This window comes from Pseudoliparis swirei, chromosome 18, assembly GCF_029220125.1.
Source record: "Pseudoliparis swirei isolate HS2019 ecotype Mariana Trench chromosome 18, NWPU_hadal_v1, whole genome shotgun sequence".
NCBI lineage: Eukaryota > Metazoa > Chordata > Actinopteri > Perciformes > Liparidae > Pseudoliparis > Pseudoliparis swirei.
The window spans coordinates 4,420,543-4,435,542 of NC_079405.1; the positions used below are offsets into that span (position 1 = coordinate 4,420,543).

The 15,000-nt window shown below is 49.3% G+C and overlaps 1 protein-coding gene across 1 annotated transcript in view; it reads left to right on the top strand.

Moving 5' to 3' along the window:
- Positions 1-15,000, top strand: part of arhgef10la (Rho guanine nucleotide exchange factor (GEF) 10-like a) — a 119,903-nt gene that overhangs the window by 69,942 nt on the left and 34,961 nt on the right. The window contains exon 20 of the mRNA XM_056436584.1: positions 8,733-8,854. Within this exon, the coding sequence (XP_056292559.1) occupies positions 8,733-8,854 (122 nt within the window). The remainder of the gene's footprint in view (positions 1-8,732; positions 8,855-15,000) is intronic.

A 15,000-nucleotide genomic window follows, 5' to 3' on the forward strand; every position in this document is an offset into this window, starting at 1 on the left:
GGTTTCGAGGTTTCGAGGCCTCCCAACTCGAGAACAACGATAGAGAAACGCTTCGAGATCCTCCGTCACCCGAAGGAGAAGCAGGAGAACCCGCTGTGAGTGAAGCGGGTCGACCTCCTCTGGGTCGGATGTTAGCGACGCTAGCACACTTCTGATCATCGCTTCTTTCTCATTGTGTCGTGAGGAATTAATAAAGAAAACTGGTCAACATTTGCTTTCTTCTTCTTCTCGCGTGCGAGGAAAAAGTCTTTCCTTGAGCAGCAAGAAGTTCAAAAATGTGTACCTCATCAATTAGCTCGATGATTAGCTTTCGCGTATGAACCTCGTAACCCTGGATACGGCGTCGCTAACGGTACCGCTGGTTTTTCGCCAGATTTTTTGATAAAATACTGGTATTTACCTCCCTTACTTGTGAGTGGTGTTGTTGGGTCCGTGACAGCGAGAGGTCCACGCTGCGACCCCTGAGGTTTCTGATGGCCGATGCTTCCTGGTTGTCACAGCAACCGATGCAGAGAGACTGTTGAGAGATTGTATTTGCCTGAAATCTGAACCACGAGTTGTAAATGTCAAGCGCCTCCTTCAACCTGAGGGCATGTTTTATACCGAGATGTTGAATCACGCGTCTCTTGTTAAAATGATCGACAGCGTGTAACTTGGGTTTAATTTCGAGAGACGCTTCCTCCGCTCCTCGACTCGTCAGTTTTTTGGACGTGTCAATTTCCACTCGTTACACGGATGATAATAATAATTTAACTTCAGTGTTCACTGGAGACGTACCGTTTTTGCTCGTTAGACACAAAAGTATTTTTTAAATATTTTTTCCGGTTTATTTATGCAACAAAACTAGTTTTAGGAAGTCATTTCAGAAGTAAAATGAGTCTAAAGACTTTGTTTGTTACGTAACTGCCGTTAAAGTGAGAGTGAGTTGCGTAATCACATACACAACACACACAGGGGACATAATCACAACACAGAGCCAACAACCAAATATAAATAACGCTATGTGTGACAGCAGGGTAACGGTGGCCATGAGGAGTGGGCTTCTGAGAGGCTGCTTCAGAGAGGCTGCTTCTGAGAGGCTGCTTCAGAGAGGCTGCTTCAGAGAGGCTGCTGCTGAGAGGCTGCTTCAGAGAGGCTGCTTCTGAGAGGCTGCTTCTGAGAGGCTGCTTCTGAGAGGCTGCTTCAGAGAGGCTGCTTCAGAGAGGGTGCTTCAGAGAGGCTGCTTCAGAGAGGCTGCTTCAGAGAGGCTGCTGCTGAGAGGCTGCTTCCGAGAGGCTGCTTCAGAGAGGGTGCTTCAGAGAGGCTGCTTCCGAGAGGCTGCTTCAGAGAGGGTGCTTCAGAGAGGCTGCTTCTGAGAGGCTGCTTCTGTAGTTCACAAATCGCACACTAACTCTTATAATGTTATAATCTATGTTAAAAAACTACAGTTCTCAACAGTCCTAACTAAACAACCACAGAGAGGGATGGTATTCTTCTTGTTCTTCCTTTTCTTGATTTTGGTCTTGATATTGTTGTTCTTGTTCTTGTTTTTCTTCTTGATCTACTTCTTCTTGTTCTTGATCTTGTTGTTGTTGTTGTTTTTTCATGTTTTTATTTTTCTTCTTGATCTACTTCTTCTTGATCTTGTTGTTGTTGTTGTTTTTTCATGTTTTTATTTTTCTTCTTGATCTACTTCTTCTTGATCTTGTTGTTGTTGTTTTTTCTTGTTTTTGTTTTTCTTCTTGATCTTGTTTTTCTTCTAATTCTTGATCTTTATCTTGATCTTGTTCTTCTTGTTCTTCTTGTTCAGATTTTTCTTTTTCTTCTTCTTCTTTTTGTTCTGGTTCTTGTTCTTCTTCTTGTTCTTGATCTTCTTGTTCTTGATCTTGTTCTTGTTTTTCATTTTGTTCTTCTTGTTTTTGTTTTTCTTCTTAATCTTGTTTTTCTTCTAATTCTTGATCTTGTTCTGTTCTTTCTTCTTATTCTTTTTGTTCCGGTTCTTGTTCTTCTTGATCTTGTTCTTGTTCTCACCAGCTCATCTTAATTTAAATCTTCATCATGATTATCTAGTAGAGGTCAGAAACACAAAAGATTGCCGGCACTTCTCCCAGCATGCATTGGGATGGTAATTTTGCCATATAGTTATTTGAATAATCCATTGGCTCCCTTGGGGGAGACAGATCAGCGCCAACCTGGTCAGGGGGACGATTTCGTGTTAATTGTTTTACACCCACACTTTGCCTCCCCGCTTAACCGAATGTAATTACAATAAGTGAGTTGTTGATTTAATTTCACGGATTGGCGCACTGTCATCGACCACCCCCCCCCCCCCCGTCTAGGGAGAGACCTGCAGTGGAGTCGGCGTTCGAAGCGCGCCCAGCCGTGGTCTCGTTTCGGTCGGAATGGGCGCCGCGCTGCCACGCCGCAGATAGCTAATGTCCTCATGCATGATTTAGTGAGTGATTAGACATCGCAGAACCCCCCCCCCCAGACCCCCCCCCCCCGACCCATCTGCGCACCAGTGTTTATCCTGTTACCTCCGTTTAGCGGCGACTAACGGCCGTAACCCGTAACGCGTCGACGATCCCGCGCGCCGCGTTAAAGTCTTGCTGAGAGGTTTTCCCCTCGAGCGTTCCCGTGACAAGGCTGCAGCCCGTGGAAGGTCGTGACCTTTATAAAAAAAGGGGAAAAAAAGGGACCGACGTTGAAGCCGCCCTGGTGGTTAAACGTGACGTGATGCGGCAGCCGAGCACGGTTTCCGGTAAAGAGCGTTTTGCCACGTTTTGCGCCATTTTCTCGACGCCTTGAAATAGAAAGTGAGAATCACCCCACGGCGGCGGGTCCATTAACAACCCGCTGTGCCGCTCCATCTTTTGATTCCGCACCGGGTGCCCCCCCCCCCATCTCATCCCAGAATGAATTGCTTCCCACCAGGCGGCCCCCCATTCACACGGGGGTCACGGGGGTCGCGGGCCTGCCGACTGCGACGCCGGCCCCCACAGGAACAACAAGAGGCTGTCAAATCACCAGAGAGCTCCAGAGCGGCGGCACGCCGGGGAACGGACGTGGGCAAGGGACGGGGGAGGGGTTGTGTGGGCGGAAGTGTTTATGTGTGCGCGCGTGTCGAGGGGTGGTTGGGGGGGAGGGGCGGGGGCGAGGGGGTGAAAAGGATGATTGAGACGAGCAATCAGTCCCACTGCGGGGAGCGGGGGGCAGGCGGGGGGCAGGCGGGGGGCCGTTGCCTGTGGTTACGCCGCTAAGTGTGCCGGTCCCTCGCTTTATTTAATTTTGTTCCTCTTTTTTTTTGCCCGTGCTCTCGGATCAATAGACGAGTGGCGTGCGGCTCGGGAGGCCGTGGCACACGCGCCCGACACGCCTCCTTAATCCACTGTGCGGTAACCCGCGTGCCACGGGCCGATGGGCGTGGACTCGCGATGGAGACGAGCAAATGGTGGAGGGGGAGGGGAGGGGGGGGGGCTTTGCTTCCATTAGCCCGGGCAGTCAGAGCGCTCGGCGGCTGATTTGTCTGCGTCTGTTTAAATTGCATTACCTAGAATACACCGTGCTATTGTTTCGCTTTTTTTTGTTGAAGTGCGAGTGGCGGAAAAAGATTCTTCCTTGATAACACGTTCAAAATAGACGTGTAGAATGCCCCCCTCATTGACTTTCTGTGCTGGAGGGATTTTCCCCTCAGCCCTCAAATTAATCCGTCAGACGCCCCATCTCAAACGCGGGCGATGTTTCCGATGAGTAAACATTATCACGGATTTTAAATGAAAGGAGATCCCCCTCGCATTGATCCGCACCGGCGTCTTTAATGAGTCCGTAACTTTGCCCTTTGTGTCACGGCGGTTGATAAAGAGCCGAGCTCCGCAGATTAATCCTCATCAGCAAAAGACTTAAAGCACGTCGTTATATCTACGTGTTATATCTTTGTGTTATATCTACGTAGTTATATCTACGTGTTATATCTACATGTTATATCTACGTAGTTATATCTACGTGTTATATCTATGTAGTTATATCTATGTATACATAGATATAACTATAGTTATATCTACGTGTTATATCTTTGTGTTATATCTAATAAATACTCTGCAAATGAAATCGCTTCAAACCCATTGGTAATGGCACTGATGGGTTTTTCATCCACTTCCAAATATTTATTGTTACCTTTTTCTTCTTCTTTTTTTTTTTTTACTAAATCATAGTTTATATTGTCATTCATAAATGCTAGCTGAGCTAGCATATATGAAATGTCTCGATTTCTTTAGGGGATTGGAAATCTGAAGCGTTGCTCTTTGATGTACTCTCTCGTGATTGGTGCCCTCGCTGTCCAATCAGGAGACAGAAACTGGCCCCTCCCCTTTGCACTTAGTCTTTTCCTTCCTCAGTTCATCTCTTCTTCTTTATTGCAGCGTCGAAACACTTAAAGCGGTGAAATGACGACGACATTTCTTTTCTGTTACTCTCTCCTTTTTATTTGTTATTTCCAGAAGTCGACGACACGTTTCCTTCCCTGGAGATCATCGTGCGATAAGGCCGCCTGCAAACAGGAAGCACTTCATCTGATCCGCGTGACAACACATTGATATTAATGTAGATAACGCGGCGCTCGCACTGCACTCTCTCGCCTCCAATTTTCCAACGATTTTTCTGTTATTTTGCTACAATTTTAAGATAAGTATTGATTTGTCATTATAGATTTGTTTGGCGGTGGCTTGTGGCAGGGTGTGAAACAGCTTTAAGAGCAGACACGGTGTCAAAGGAAGTCAAATGGGACAAACAAACGGGGAAATCTCAATATGTTGTCGGTTTTCTGACTATTTTAGTTCGAGGTTCTGGAAAATACATTATCTGTACGGCATTTCTGGTTTCCGATGTTAATACAAAGGATTACTGAGTATAGTGGTGTGTCTTCACAGGTATGAATTAAATGAGGCTTGTGTGCATTAAATACCATGTTTTTATGTATTTAACATAATCATATTCCAAGCCCTTCATTTAACTTATTGACCACCCGAATGCAAAACAACCAGTCCTTTGTATTAGGCGGTCACATTTTTTCTCTCCCTCTCCTCCCCATGACCTTCCCCTCCCTGCTTGGCTTCTCTTGTCATGTCTTGTTTGTCTCTATACTGGAGAGACTCTCTACGCATCGCTCTTCGAACTAAAAACCATGGACGTAATCAACTGGTCCTTAAACGCAATTGACACCATCTTCTCGACGAGAAGCTCGGGTTCGGGGGAACCTGCCTGTCCTGCTGGGACGAATGTTGCTGGATACACGATGGACGCGTGGGCGAAGTGGCGGGTCTTGTGCCTAGCACCACTCTCCGTGGAGGACGTAGAAGACATCTACCTATTCGGAACTATGATTACAGGATTTCTGCTGTTTGGATTTGGCGCTGTCCTGGCTTATCGGAAAATTAAGGAAGCGGTGACAGCTGTAAAAGCCCCTAAGGCTGCCCGACATGATTGACGCTTGGGTAGAGTTGTTGGCACTCAGACTGTGGCATTAAACCGCCAGAATGATAACATCGTGGAGAAGCTGACGGCTCTGCAAATGAAAGTGGATCGATTTGAAATTCTATTGGCAAACGGGAGGAAGATGGAGGAATAGTGGTTGCGCAAAAAATGCAGCTACTGGAAGACCAAACAATCCCAATCTTATCTGCTTTCGGCTCCCTTAACAGGACGTGCCTTGGCCAAGGCCGTTACTGGAACAACAACTCCCCCGAAGATCACTGAAACGAGAATCTCTCTCATTCCCTTCCCCCTATCCACAGACACCTGTGGTTGTTTTCTCCCAGGACCTTTCAAGGCTATCTCCATGGCAACGACCATCTTGCGGACTGAGAACTCTGTCTGTTGTGGCCTGGGGGAGGACGACATACCAGAACACGCACACACAAACTTTCAATAATACTGATTCGCATTCACTACCCCCCCCCCATCCCACGCCTTCGCCTGCTTTTTACCTCCAGTGTGACCGGACGGGGCTGTGCTGGCGCTGCTGTGTTGGCGCCGGACCGGCTGGCTGCTTGTCGGTGCTGGTTACCTTCTGCCCCCAATGGATGGGCTTAGATCACCCAGTTGTTGGATTACCCCCTCCCCTTCCTACTGTTGCAAGTCATGTCTAAAATGTATGTGCTTATGTGCTAAGGTGTTTTTTCCTGCTCCACACTGTACCCCTCTCGGGCATAGTCGGGGGGTTGGTGTTTTTTCTCGCCTTCTTCCCTCATGTTATGCTGTAATCTTTCATCCACCCTTTCTTGTAATTTCGATGCTTTTGTACCTGTACTCTGGCAAACGACAAATAAATATATCTATCAATCAATCATCAATCAATGGGTGGTAATTTGTATGTTTTTTTCCGGCTGCCGGCATTAGTGGCCCTGCCGCTGCACTTTTCGACACACTTGACACTAATTGGTCCACATTGAGGGCCTCAGCGACGGCCGTGTCCCGGACCCCGACTAGTGATGACCATTAGGAGGCTGACATGCTTCTTCTTTGTTGTTGTTCCAAATGTGTGCAGTGGACACACTGTCATGCACAGAGAAGCGCCCGATGAGCCGCGGACTCCACGACGGTTTGACCGATGCTATCGGCGTGGTCAATTTCATAAAAACAAGGTCCCTGAAAGCACCGCCGTGTTAAATTGGCCTATCTCAGTGACATATTTGGAAATCTTCATCTTCAAGGCAGAGCATCATCTTCCTCAGCTGCAGACCAGATCAGGTTTCTCTGAAGCCGAGATGTGGGTAAGGAGACGTGATCAAGAATATTGATTCCTTTGAAAATCTGAGTGAATCTGAACTAATACTGATACAACTTTATGGCTCACACACACATTTTGTTTTCCACGTTATTGTTTTGAAAATATATTTAGTGTAAAACTTGCACTTGTTGTTCTCTTAAAAAAAAAAATCCATTCCAAAACATGTCAATAAGCTATTTGCCAAATATTAGTTATTTTTTGCACAACTTCATTGACATTGTTTTTGTCTGATCTGCTGAAATAAAAAGTGAATGCATTTTTCTTTTATCCTATTATTTGAAAAAGCCCAAATGGAGGAGTCACACAAAGTTGTTATTTCGATAAAAATCCCGCGTGGAGCATTTGGTTACTATTTATTTGGGACGGCGGGGCGTGAACATCCTCGTCCCTCCGGATCGGGCGCGACGGAAAACAAGTTTGAGAAGCGCTGATGCAGCGTGACGGACGGGTCACAGGGCCGGACCAGAGGGACCCGCCATGATGGACGGGTCTCTCGCCGCCGGCTTCATGTTCCTCGGCGGCTGAGTTTAAAAATGTCAGCTTGATGGATATTTTAGATGTAGAGACGTTTTCTTCACTGGTTTACACACAATGATAATAATAACTAGAAAGGGCACTCGGTAGAGCGCATACCTTCGCATATCACAAGATTGGGCATTGCATTATGAACATTTTGGCATTAGTTGCATGCCAATTGGATAGAAAGAAGATGTTGACCTTTTCATGACCTTTGACCTTGACCTTTGACCCGATCGATCCTAAAATCTAACCAAATGGTCCCCGGATAATAACCAATCATCCCACCAAATTTCATGCGATTTGGTTTAATACTTTTTGAGTTATGTGAGTAACACGCATACAAATAAATAAATAAATGGCGATCAAAACATTACCTTCCGCATTTTCAATGCGAAGGTAATAACGATGAATACTCAAAGACACTTTACATCACATAATCAAAACATCCTAGAAGCTATACAACAACAGAAACACTACATTTAGCAATAGCAGTGAAGAGCGACGTCGTCTCGGAAAAGGATGGGAAATCAAATGTAAATACGTAAAAACACATCCATCGAGCCCAGCCCCCCCCCCCCCCCCCCTAATATTGGCCGGCAGTACAGATGAATGCAGAGGACAAGAACTCCTCGCTCTGTGGTTAGAAAAGATGTATTTTTACAAAGCGGAATACATATCAAGCGATTTTTACGCGTGTTTCCTATAATTTTCGGACTATCCAAATGCATAAACAAAATGGAAAATGACTGAAAGTGATGTTCACACAGAAAAAGGTAATTCTCTGTAGAAGAGGAACTCCGCAGTGTCGAGTTTTCCTGTCTCCAGAGGACCAACTGAGGAAATGATGGAGGAAATAGAGTAAAACAGACTTCAGTCGAGTGTTATTCATCATCATAACTACATGGGACTGGGGGAGTCATTTGTGTCCTTTGTATCCCAGCCTCTCTCTCTCTCTCTCTCTCTCTATCTCTCTCTGTGTATCTGACACCTCACATTAGTCAGCATGCCCAAAACAGGACATTATTATTTATGCTAATCTCATAATTAGCTTTAGGAAGTTGATGATTACTGCGGGGTAAAGGAAATCGCCGGCTCCAGCTTCCCGACCAATTAAAGTCTTTTAATAAGTGACCTCACGCCTCTCCGCGCCCACAGGCCGACGGCCCAGATATGAATTATTAAAGAACGCTCCGCGCAACTTGAGACGACCGATCGAAGACCTGGTCGTTATCCTCGTCGGTCCGTAGACATTCCCCACCTTTCCAATGAACCCTGAAGGGCTCTGAGGCGGCGGAGCGACGCCGCGTGGACACGAGTTTGAGTTTGACGTCTCGGGTCCGCCGCAGAAGGAGTCGTCATGCTGCGTTCGTACCATCGGCAGAGTCGACGCACGGACGGGAATGGTCGAGATCCATTGAAAAAAGAACCATCTCTCTTTTCGTTCCTCCAGGGGAGGAGAACTCCGCCGGCTGGCTGAGCGTCCAGGACGAGGGGAAAGCCGTGGCCCCGTTCTCCTGCCCGCTGCTCGCCTGTCACATGGCCGTCTTCGCCACCAAGTCCCCAGAGAGGAAGGTGAGGACGCCTCCAGGTCCACCACGGGCCGAGAGACCTGCATCAAATGAACTCTCTCTCTCTCTCTCCCACTCTCTCTCACTCTCTCTCTCTCTCCCACTCTCCCACTCTCTCTCTCTCTCCCACTCGCGCTCTCTCTCTCTCTCTCTCCCACTCTCTCTCTCTCTCTCTCTCTAAACTCGTCATGCATGTGTGCACACGTCACAATTAAAGCAGGTACTTTGTGTACTCCGACAACACAAACAGAAGAAAAGTATCGTCAATGCAGCGAAGCAATGGTCCATATGACAGTACAACTGGAATATATATATATATATATATATATATATATATATATATATATATGTGTGTGTGTGTGATGCAGAAATACATTTATATTCAGCAGAGAAACCACTCAAATATAAAACAGAGAGATATGTGATGAATTGTTAAAATAACTACCTGACAAAACAAACTTTTATATTTCAAATGCGGCATCGCAACCAAATGAACTGATTAAATATATAAAATAATAAATATACTCCAGGACGAGTGAAGAACTTAGCATTATGAAGTTTAATTAGTTTAATAATAATATAATAATAGTAATAATAAATAAATTAAATTAAATAAATTAAATACATAAATAAATTAAATAAATAAAAACAGACAAACTAATTTAGGGGAACCAAAGAACTGCATAAAAGGACGACATCACTTAAAAGCTGTTCAATAAAAATGTTTTTTAAGAAGTGATTTTAAAGTTAATGTGCACAATAACACGAAAACACAATAAAGCACAAATACTATTAATTAACTATTAAATACTACTAATAAAAAAAATCTATATTTCAGAATAAAGCATGGCGTGTATGATCTTTTCAAGTGGATGATCTGCTTTTAAACTGTCAGATTAACGCGTGGCTTCGCCGCAGCGTTTCTACTCGGGAAGCAAAGTGCTTCCGTTCGGCTCATCCGTCAAAACAATTTGACTTTCACCGACGCTCAACCCTCCTCCGAAGCGGCCATTAGCGCGCCGGATCTTTACTGTAATAAAGATTTTGTTGCGGGAGATCCGAGTGGCGTTTAACTCACTCAGCGCCCATCCGGAGCGATCAAAGCCCGCTCGCCGCGCCCTGACGGCGGAGGAGACGTCGTCTCGGCGATGATCGCACTCAGAGAACAGAACACCTCGTCGGAGTCGCAAGGGGACACCGGAGCTTCCCCCAGGATGCCGAGCGCCGAGCGCTCCGATTGATACGAGCCGTCAAGACCCGGAAGCCTCCGGCGGGTCGGGTGGTCGGCACGGTCTGGAGAGGTGGACTAAGAGGGACTAAGGGGGGCTAAGTGGGACTAAGAGGGGCTAAGAGGGACTAGGAGGGGCTAAGAGGGGGCTAAGAGGGGCTAAGAGGGGCTAAAGGGGACTAATAGGGTCTAAGAGGGGACTAAGAGGGACTAAGAGGGACTAAGGGGGACTAAGGGGGACTAAGAGGGGCTAAGGGGGACTAAGAGGGACTAAGAGGGGCTAAATGGGGCTAAGTGGGACTAAGAGGGGCTATGAGGGGCTATGAGGGGCTAAGGCGGACTAAGAGGGTCTAAGAGGGGCTAAGAGGGACTAGGAGGGGCTAAGTGGGACTAAGAGGGGCTAAGTGGGTCTAAAAGGGACTAAGAGGGTCTAAGAGGGGCTAGGAGGGGCTAAGGCGGACTAAGAGGGTCTAAGAGGGACTAAGAGGGGCTAAGAGGGACTAAGTGGGTCTAAGAGGGACTAAGAGGGTCTAAGAGGGGCTAGGAGGGGCTAAGAGGGACTAAGAGGGGCTAAGAGGGACTAAGTGGGTCTAAGAGGGACTAAGAGGGTCTAAGAGGGGCTAAGAGGGACTAAGAGGGGCTAAGGGGGGCTGAGGCGGACTAAGGGGGGTTAAGAGGGACTAAGAGGGGCTAAGAGGGACTAAGAGGGTCTAAGAGGGGCTAAGAGGGACTAAGAGGGGCTAAGAGGGACTAAGAGGGTCTAAGAGGGGATAAGAGGGACTAAGGGGGGCTGAGGCGGACTAAGGGAGGTTAAGAGGGACTAAGAGGGGCTAAGAGGGACTAAGAGGGTCTAAGAGGGGCTAAGAGGGGCTAAGGGGGGCTGAGGCGGACTAAGGGAGGTTAAGAGGGACTAAGGGGCTAAGAGGGACTAAGAGGGGCTAAGAGGGACTAGGAGGGTCTAAGAGGGGCTAAGAGGGACTAAGAGGGTCTAAGAGGGGCTAAGAGGGGCTAAGGGGGGCTGAGGGAGGTTAAGAGGGACTAAGAGGGACTAGGAGGGTCTAAGAGGGGCTAAGGGGGGCTGAGGCGGACTAAGGGAGGTTAAGAGGGACTAAGAGGGGCTAAGAGGGACTAGGAGGGTCTAAGAGGGGCTAGGAGGGGCTAAGAGGGGCTAAGAGGGACTAAGAGGGGCTAAGGGGGGCTGAGGCGGACTAAGGGGGGTTAAGCGGGACTAAGAGGGGCTAAAGGGGACTAAGAGGGACTAAAGGGGACTATGAGGGGCTAAAGGGGACTAAGAGGGACTAAAGGGGACTAAGAGGGGCTAAAGGGGACTAAGAGGGGCTCAGGGGGACTAAGAGGGCTCAGGGGACTAAGAGGGGCTAAGAGGGACTAAAGGGGACTAAGAGGGGCTAAAGGGGACTAAGAGGGGGCTAAAGGGGACTAATAGGGACTAAAGGGGACTAAGAGGGGCTTTAGGAGTCGGCGGTAAGACGGCATCCAATCAATCTGCAGGAGGGGTGAAAGATGATATTCACCACCGCATCTCTCGTCCGCCGTGATGTGGTTATGGTCCTTCGCTGAGCGAGAGGCGGGCGGGGGGGGGGGGGGGGGGGAGCCAAATGACCACGGCCACTGAGGGAGGATGTTATGAAGTCATCATGCAATTATCTTAATGTCTGTGGGACGCCCAGAGGATTCGTCAACGCTCCGGCTCTAGATGGAGGCCGAGCCGCGGCCCAGACAGGAAGCCGGCGGCAGGAAGTGCGGAAAGCGGAAACTTTTGACATTGTGAGGGGGGTTGGGGGGGGCAGGGGTGGTGTGTGTGTGGGGGGGGGGGGTCGATTTCCCAAAAGATCTCTCCGGAGTGCTCTGCCAAAAAGTGAGTTCCACCTGGCTGGAAGCGGAGCCAAGTTAATTAAAGGCGTGTGGAGCCGGCGGGACTCGGCGGCCTCTTGAGGATCGAGCTCGTACTCTCGGAATGAAGCACCTGAGCCCCCCCCCCCCCCCCGTGGCCCCGTGGACTCGTGGCGGGCGCTCGCCGTTAGAGGGGGCGAAAGTTTGGGATTAAAGGGGAAAAGCGTTAACGTGTCGGCGAAGACGCGTTCATTGAAGTTGCGCAATCTCAAGAAAGACTGGGTTTGTGATAGGTGTGTGTGTAGGTGTGTGTGTGTGTGTGTGTGTGTGTGTGTGTGTGTGTGTGTGTGTGGGGTGGGGGGAGCGGTATCAGCTGGAAGAGGGAAGCAGGAGTATTCTTTCCCATCTTCTTTCTTCCAAAGAGAAGGTAGCATTAAATGGAGTGACTTTAAGTCCTTCATGCAGAGCAGACTGGGATTAGGGGCTTAACTCCCCCCCCCCTCCATCTTCGCCTCCGACACACACACACACACACACACTCCTCTCTGTGCCAAAAGCTCCACGGCATCATCTCCTTTTTCTCCAGCTCTCGCCGCTTCTCTCGGCAGGTCTGAGTTACAGTGAGAAGAAAGGATGAAGAAAAAGAAGAAGGGGTGAAAAACAAACACAAAAAAGAAACAAAAAGAAATCCCAGATCAGACGAGATGTGGCCGAAGGAGGCCGGGAAGCCATTTTCAGAAGAAGTTCCAACGCAGCGTAGCATGAACAACCGGCTCAGACGGACTCCTCTCAATCTCTTTCGTCTTCTCCTTGACACACACACACACACACACACACACACACACACACACACACACACACAGAGCCGGGCGCTCTCTTCGTTAACGGACAAACGCTCCTCGTTGTTTACCCTTGTGTTGCCTTAGGGTCATTTTGACCCGATTCAATGTTTCACCCTCCTGTTACCTTTATATTTACTAACATATTTTACCCTTTGGGTTCAATTTGACGCCAGCAATTAAAACCTCCAGAAAATTATTAGAATTAATATTGTTTCCCAAGTTTAAGTGTGAGGTACTTTATGTTTGTTTGTTGACTACTGAAAGAACACCGACATTAAACATTGAATGGGGTCAAATTAATCCTAAAGCGGGGGGAGGGTGTAATATTGATTCGGGTCAAAATGACCCTAAGGCAACACAAGGGTTAAACAGTCGACGCACGCTCCGAGGGGGGGGGGGGGGGGTGCGATGTCGTCGAGAGATTATTAGGAGACGCTGAGGCGGGAAAGAAAAACGTTACCGGGCTGAACCGGGAGAACCAGCCGTTAGATATGGAGACACGCCGCTGCTCGATGGCGGTTTGATGACCGCGGTGGTTCCAGATAGATTTGATTTTACATTTCGACATTTCTGATTCCAGAACTGTCGGCCTCGGTTCTGATGGACCTGTGGCCAACAGTGAACCTCTTCTTCATGTCCGGGGATCGGTTGGGAACAATTTGAAGACGTCGCCTCCTCGACCTCTCTCCTCCTTTACTCCCTGACATGTTATCAACTCGAAAATGGACCCTCTGACCCTCCAACCCCCTGACCCTCCAACCCCCTGACCCTTCGACCCTCCAACCCCCTAACCCTCTGACCCCCTGACCCTCTGACCCTCCAACCCCCTAACCCTCCAACCCTCTGACCCCCTGACCCTCTGACCCTCCAACCCCCTGACCCCCTGACCCTCCAACCCCTGACCCTTCGACCTCCAACCCCTAACCTCTGACCCCTGACCTCTGACCTCCAACCCCTAACCTCCAACCTCTGACCCCTGACCTCTGACCCTCCAACCCCTGACCCCTGACCCTCCAACCCCCTGACCCTTCGACCCTCCAACCCCCTAACCCTCCAACCCTCTGACCCCCTGACCCTCTGACCCTCTGACCCTCCAACCACCTGACCCTCTGACCCTCCAACCCCCTGACCCCCTGACCCTCCAACCCCCTGACCCTTCGACCCTCCAACCCCCTAAACCTCTGACCCCCTGACCCTCTGACCCTCCAACCCCCTGACCCTCCAACCCTCCAACCCTCTGACCCTCCAACCCCCTGACCCTCTGACCCCTGACCTCCAACCCCTGACCCTTCGACCTCCGACCCCTGACCCTCCAACCCCCTGACCCTTCGACCCTCCAACCCCCTAACCCTCTGACCCCCTGACCCTCCAACCCTCTGACCCTCCAACCCCCTGACCCTCTGACCCTCCAACCCCCTGACCCTTCGACCCTCCGACCCCCTGACCCTCTGACCCTCTGACCCTCTGACCCTCCAACCCCCTGACCCTTCGACCCTCCGACCCCCTGACCCCGCAGTAGCAGCCAAATCCCGGAAACAATCACCTAAAGACGTGAACGGAGGCGTTTTGGGTGGACCGGCTCCTCCCGGTTCTGTGTGACGACCTCAGAAAGCCGTACGCCACGCGGCATTCGAAGGCCTCAACGGAACGTCTCCATCGAGGACACGCACTCATCGGAAAGAGGATCGATGCCCGTTTCCTGCCTCGGAGAAGTCCGTACTGCAGTATTTCACGGTCATAATGACCCCCCCCCCCGTGCCTCTTTTCTCCCTCTGCAACTCTTAAAAGGTTCGACTTTGTTTGCCCGTTTACGAGGCGTCAGGCCGGCGCAGGGTCGAGGCCGGCTGCGATGCCAGAGCTCTTCTGATACCTCGGGGGGGATTTCATCATGTACGCTTTGAAGTGCGTAATGACAAACTGGGAAAAGAAGGGGGGCTTCGCTTCCTTTTTTTCCCTTTTTTCCCTGAGAGGATTAGCCTGTGTGTCTCAGCTCGGGGGGGAAAAAACCCACCAAGAAGCAGCTCGGTCACATCTCATCGCTTATACACCCACGCCAGTTTACAGAGGTCACACAGTTCGACTGTACCGGGTCACTGGGGGGGGGGGGGGAACGGCATCTCGGGAACGTCACCACAGAAACGTCATCTAGGGAACGCCATCGCGTAAACGGCATCTCGGGAACGCCATCGCGGGAACGGCATCAAGGGAACGTCGTAGCGAGAACGTTTT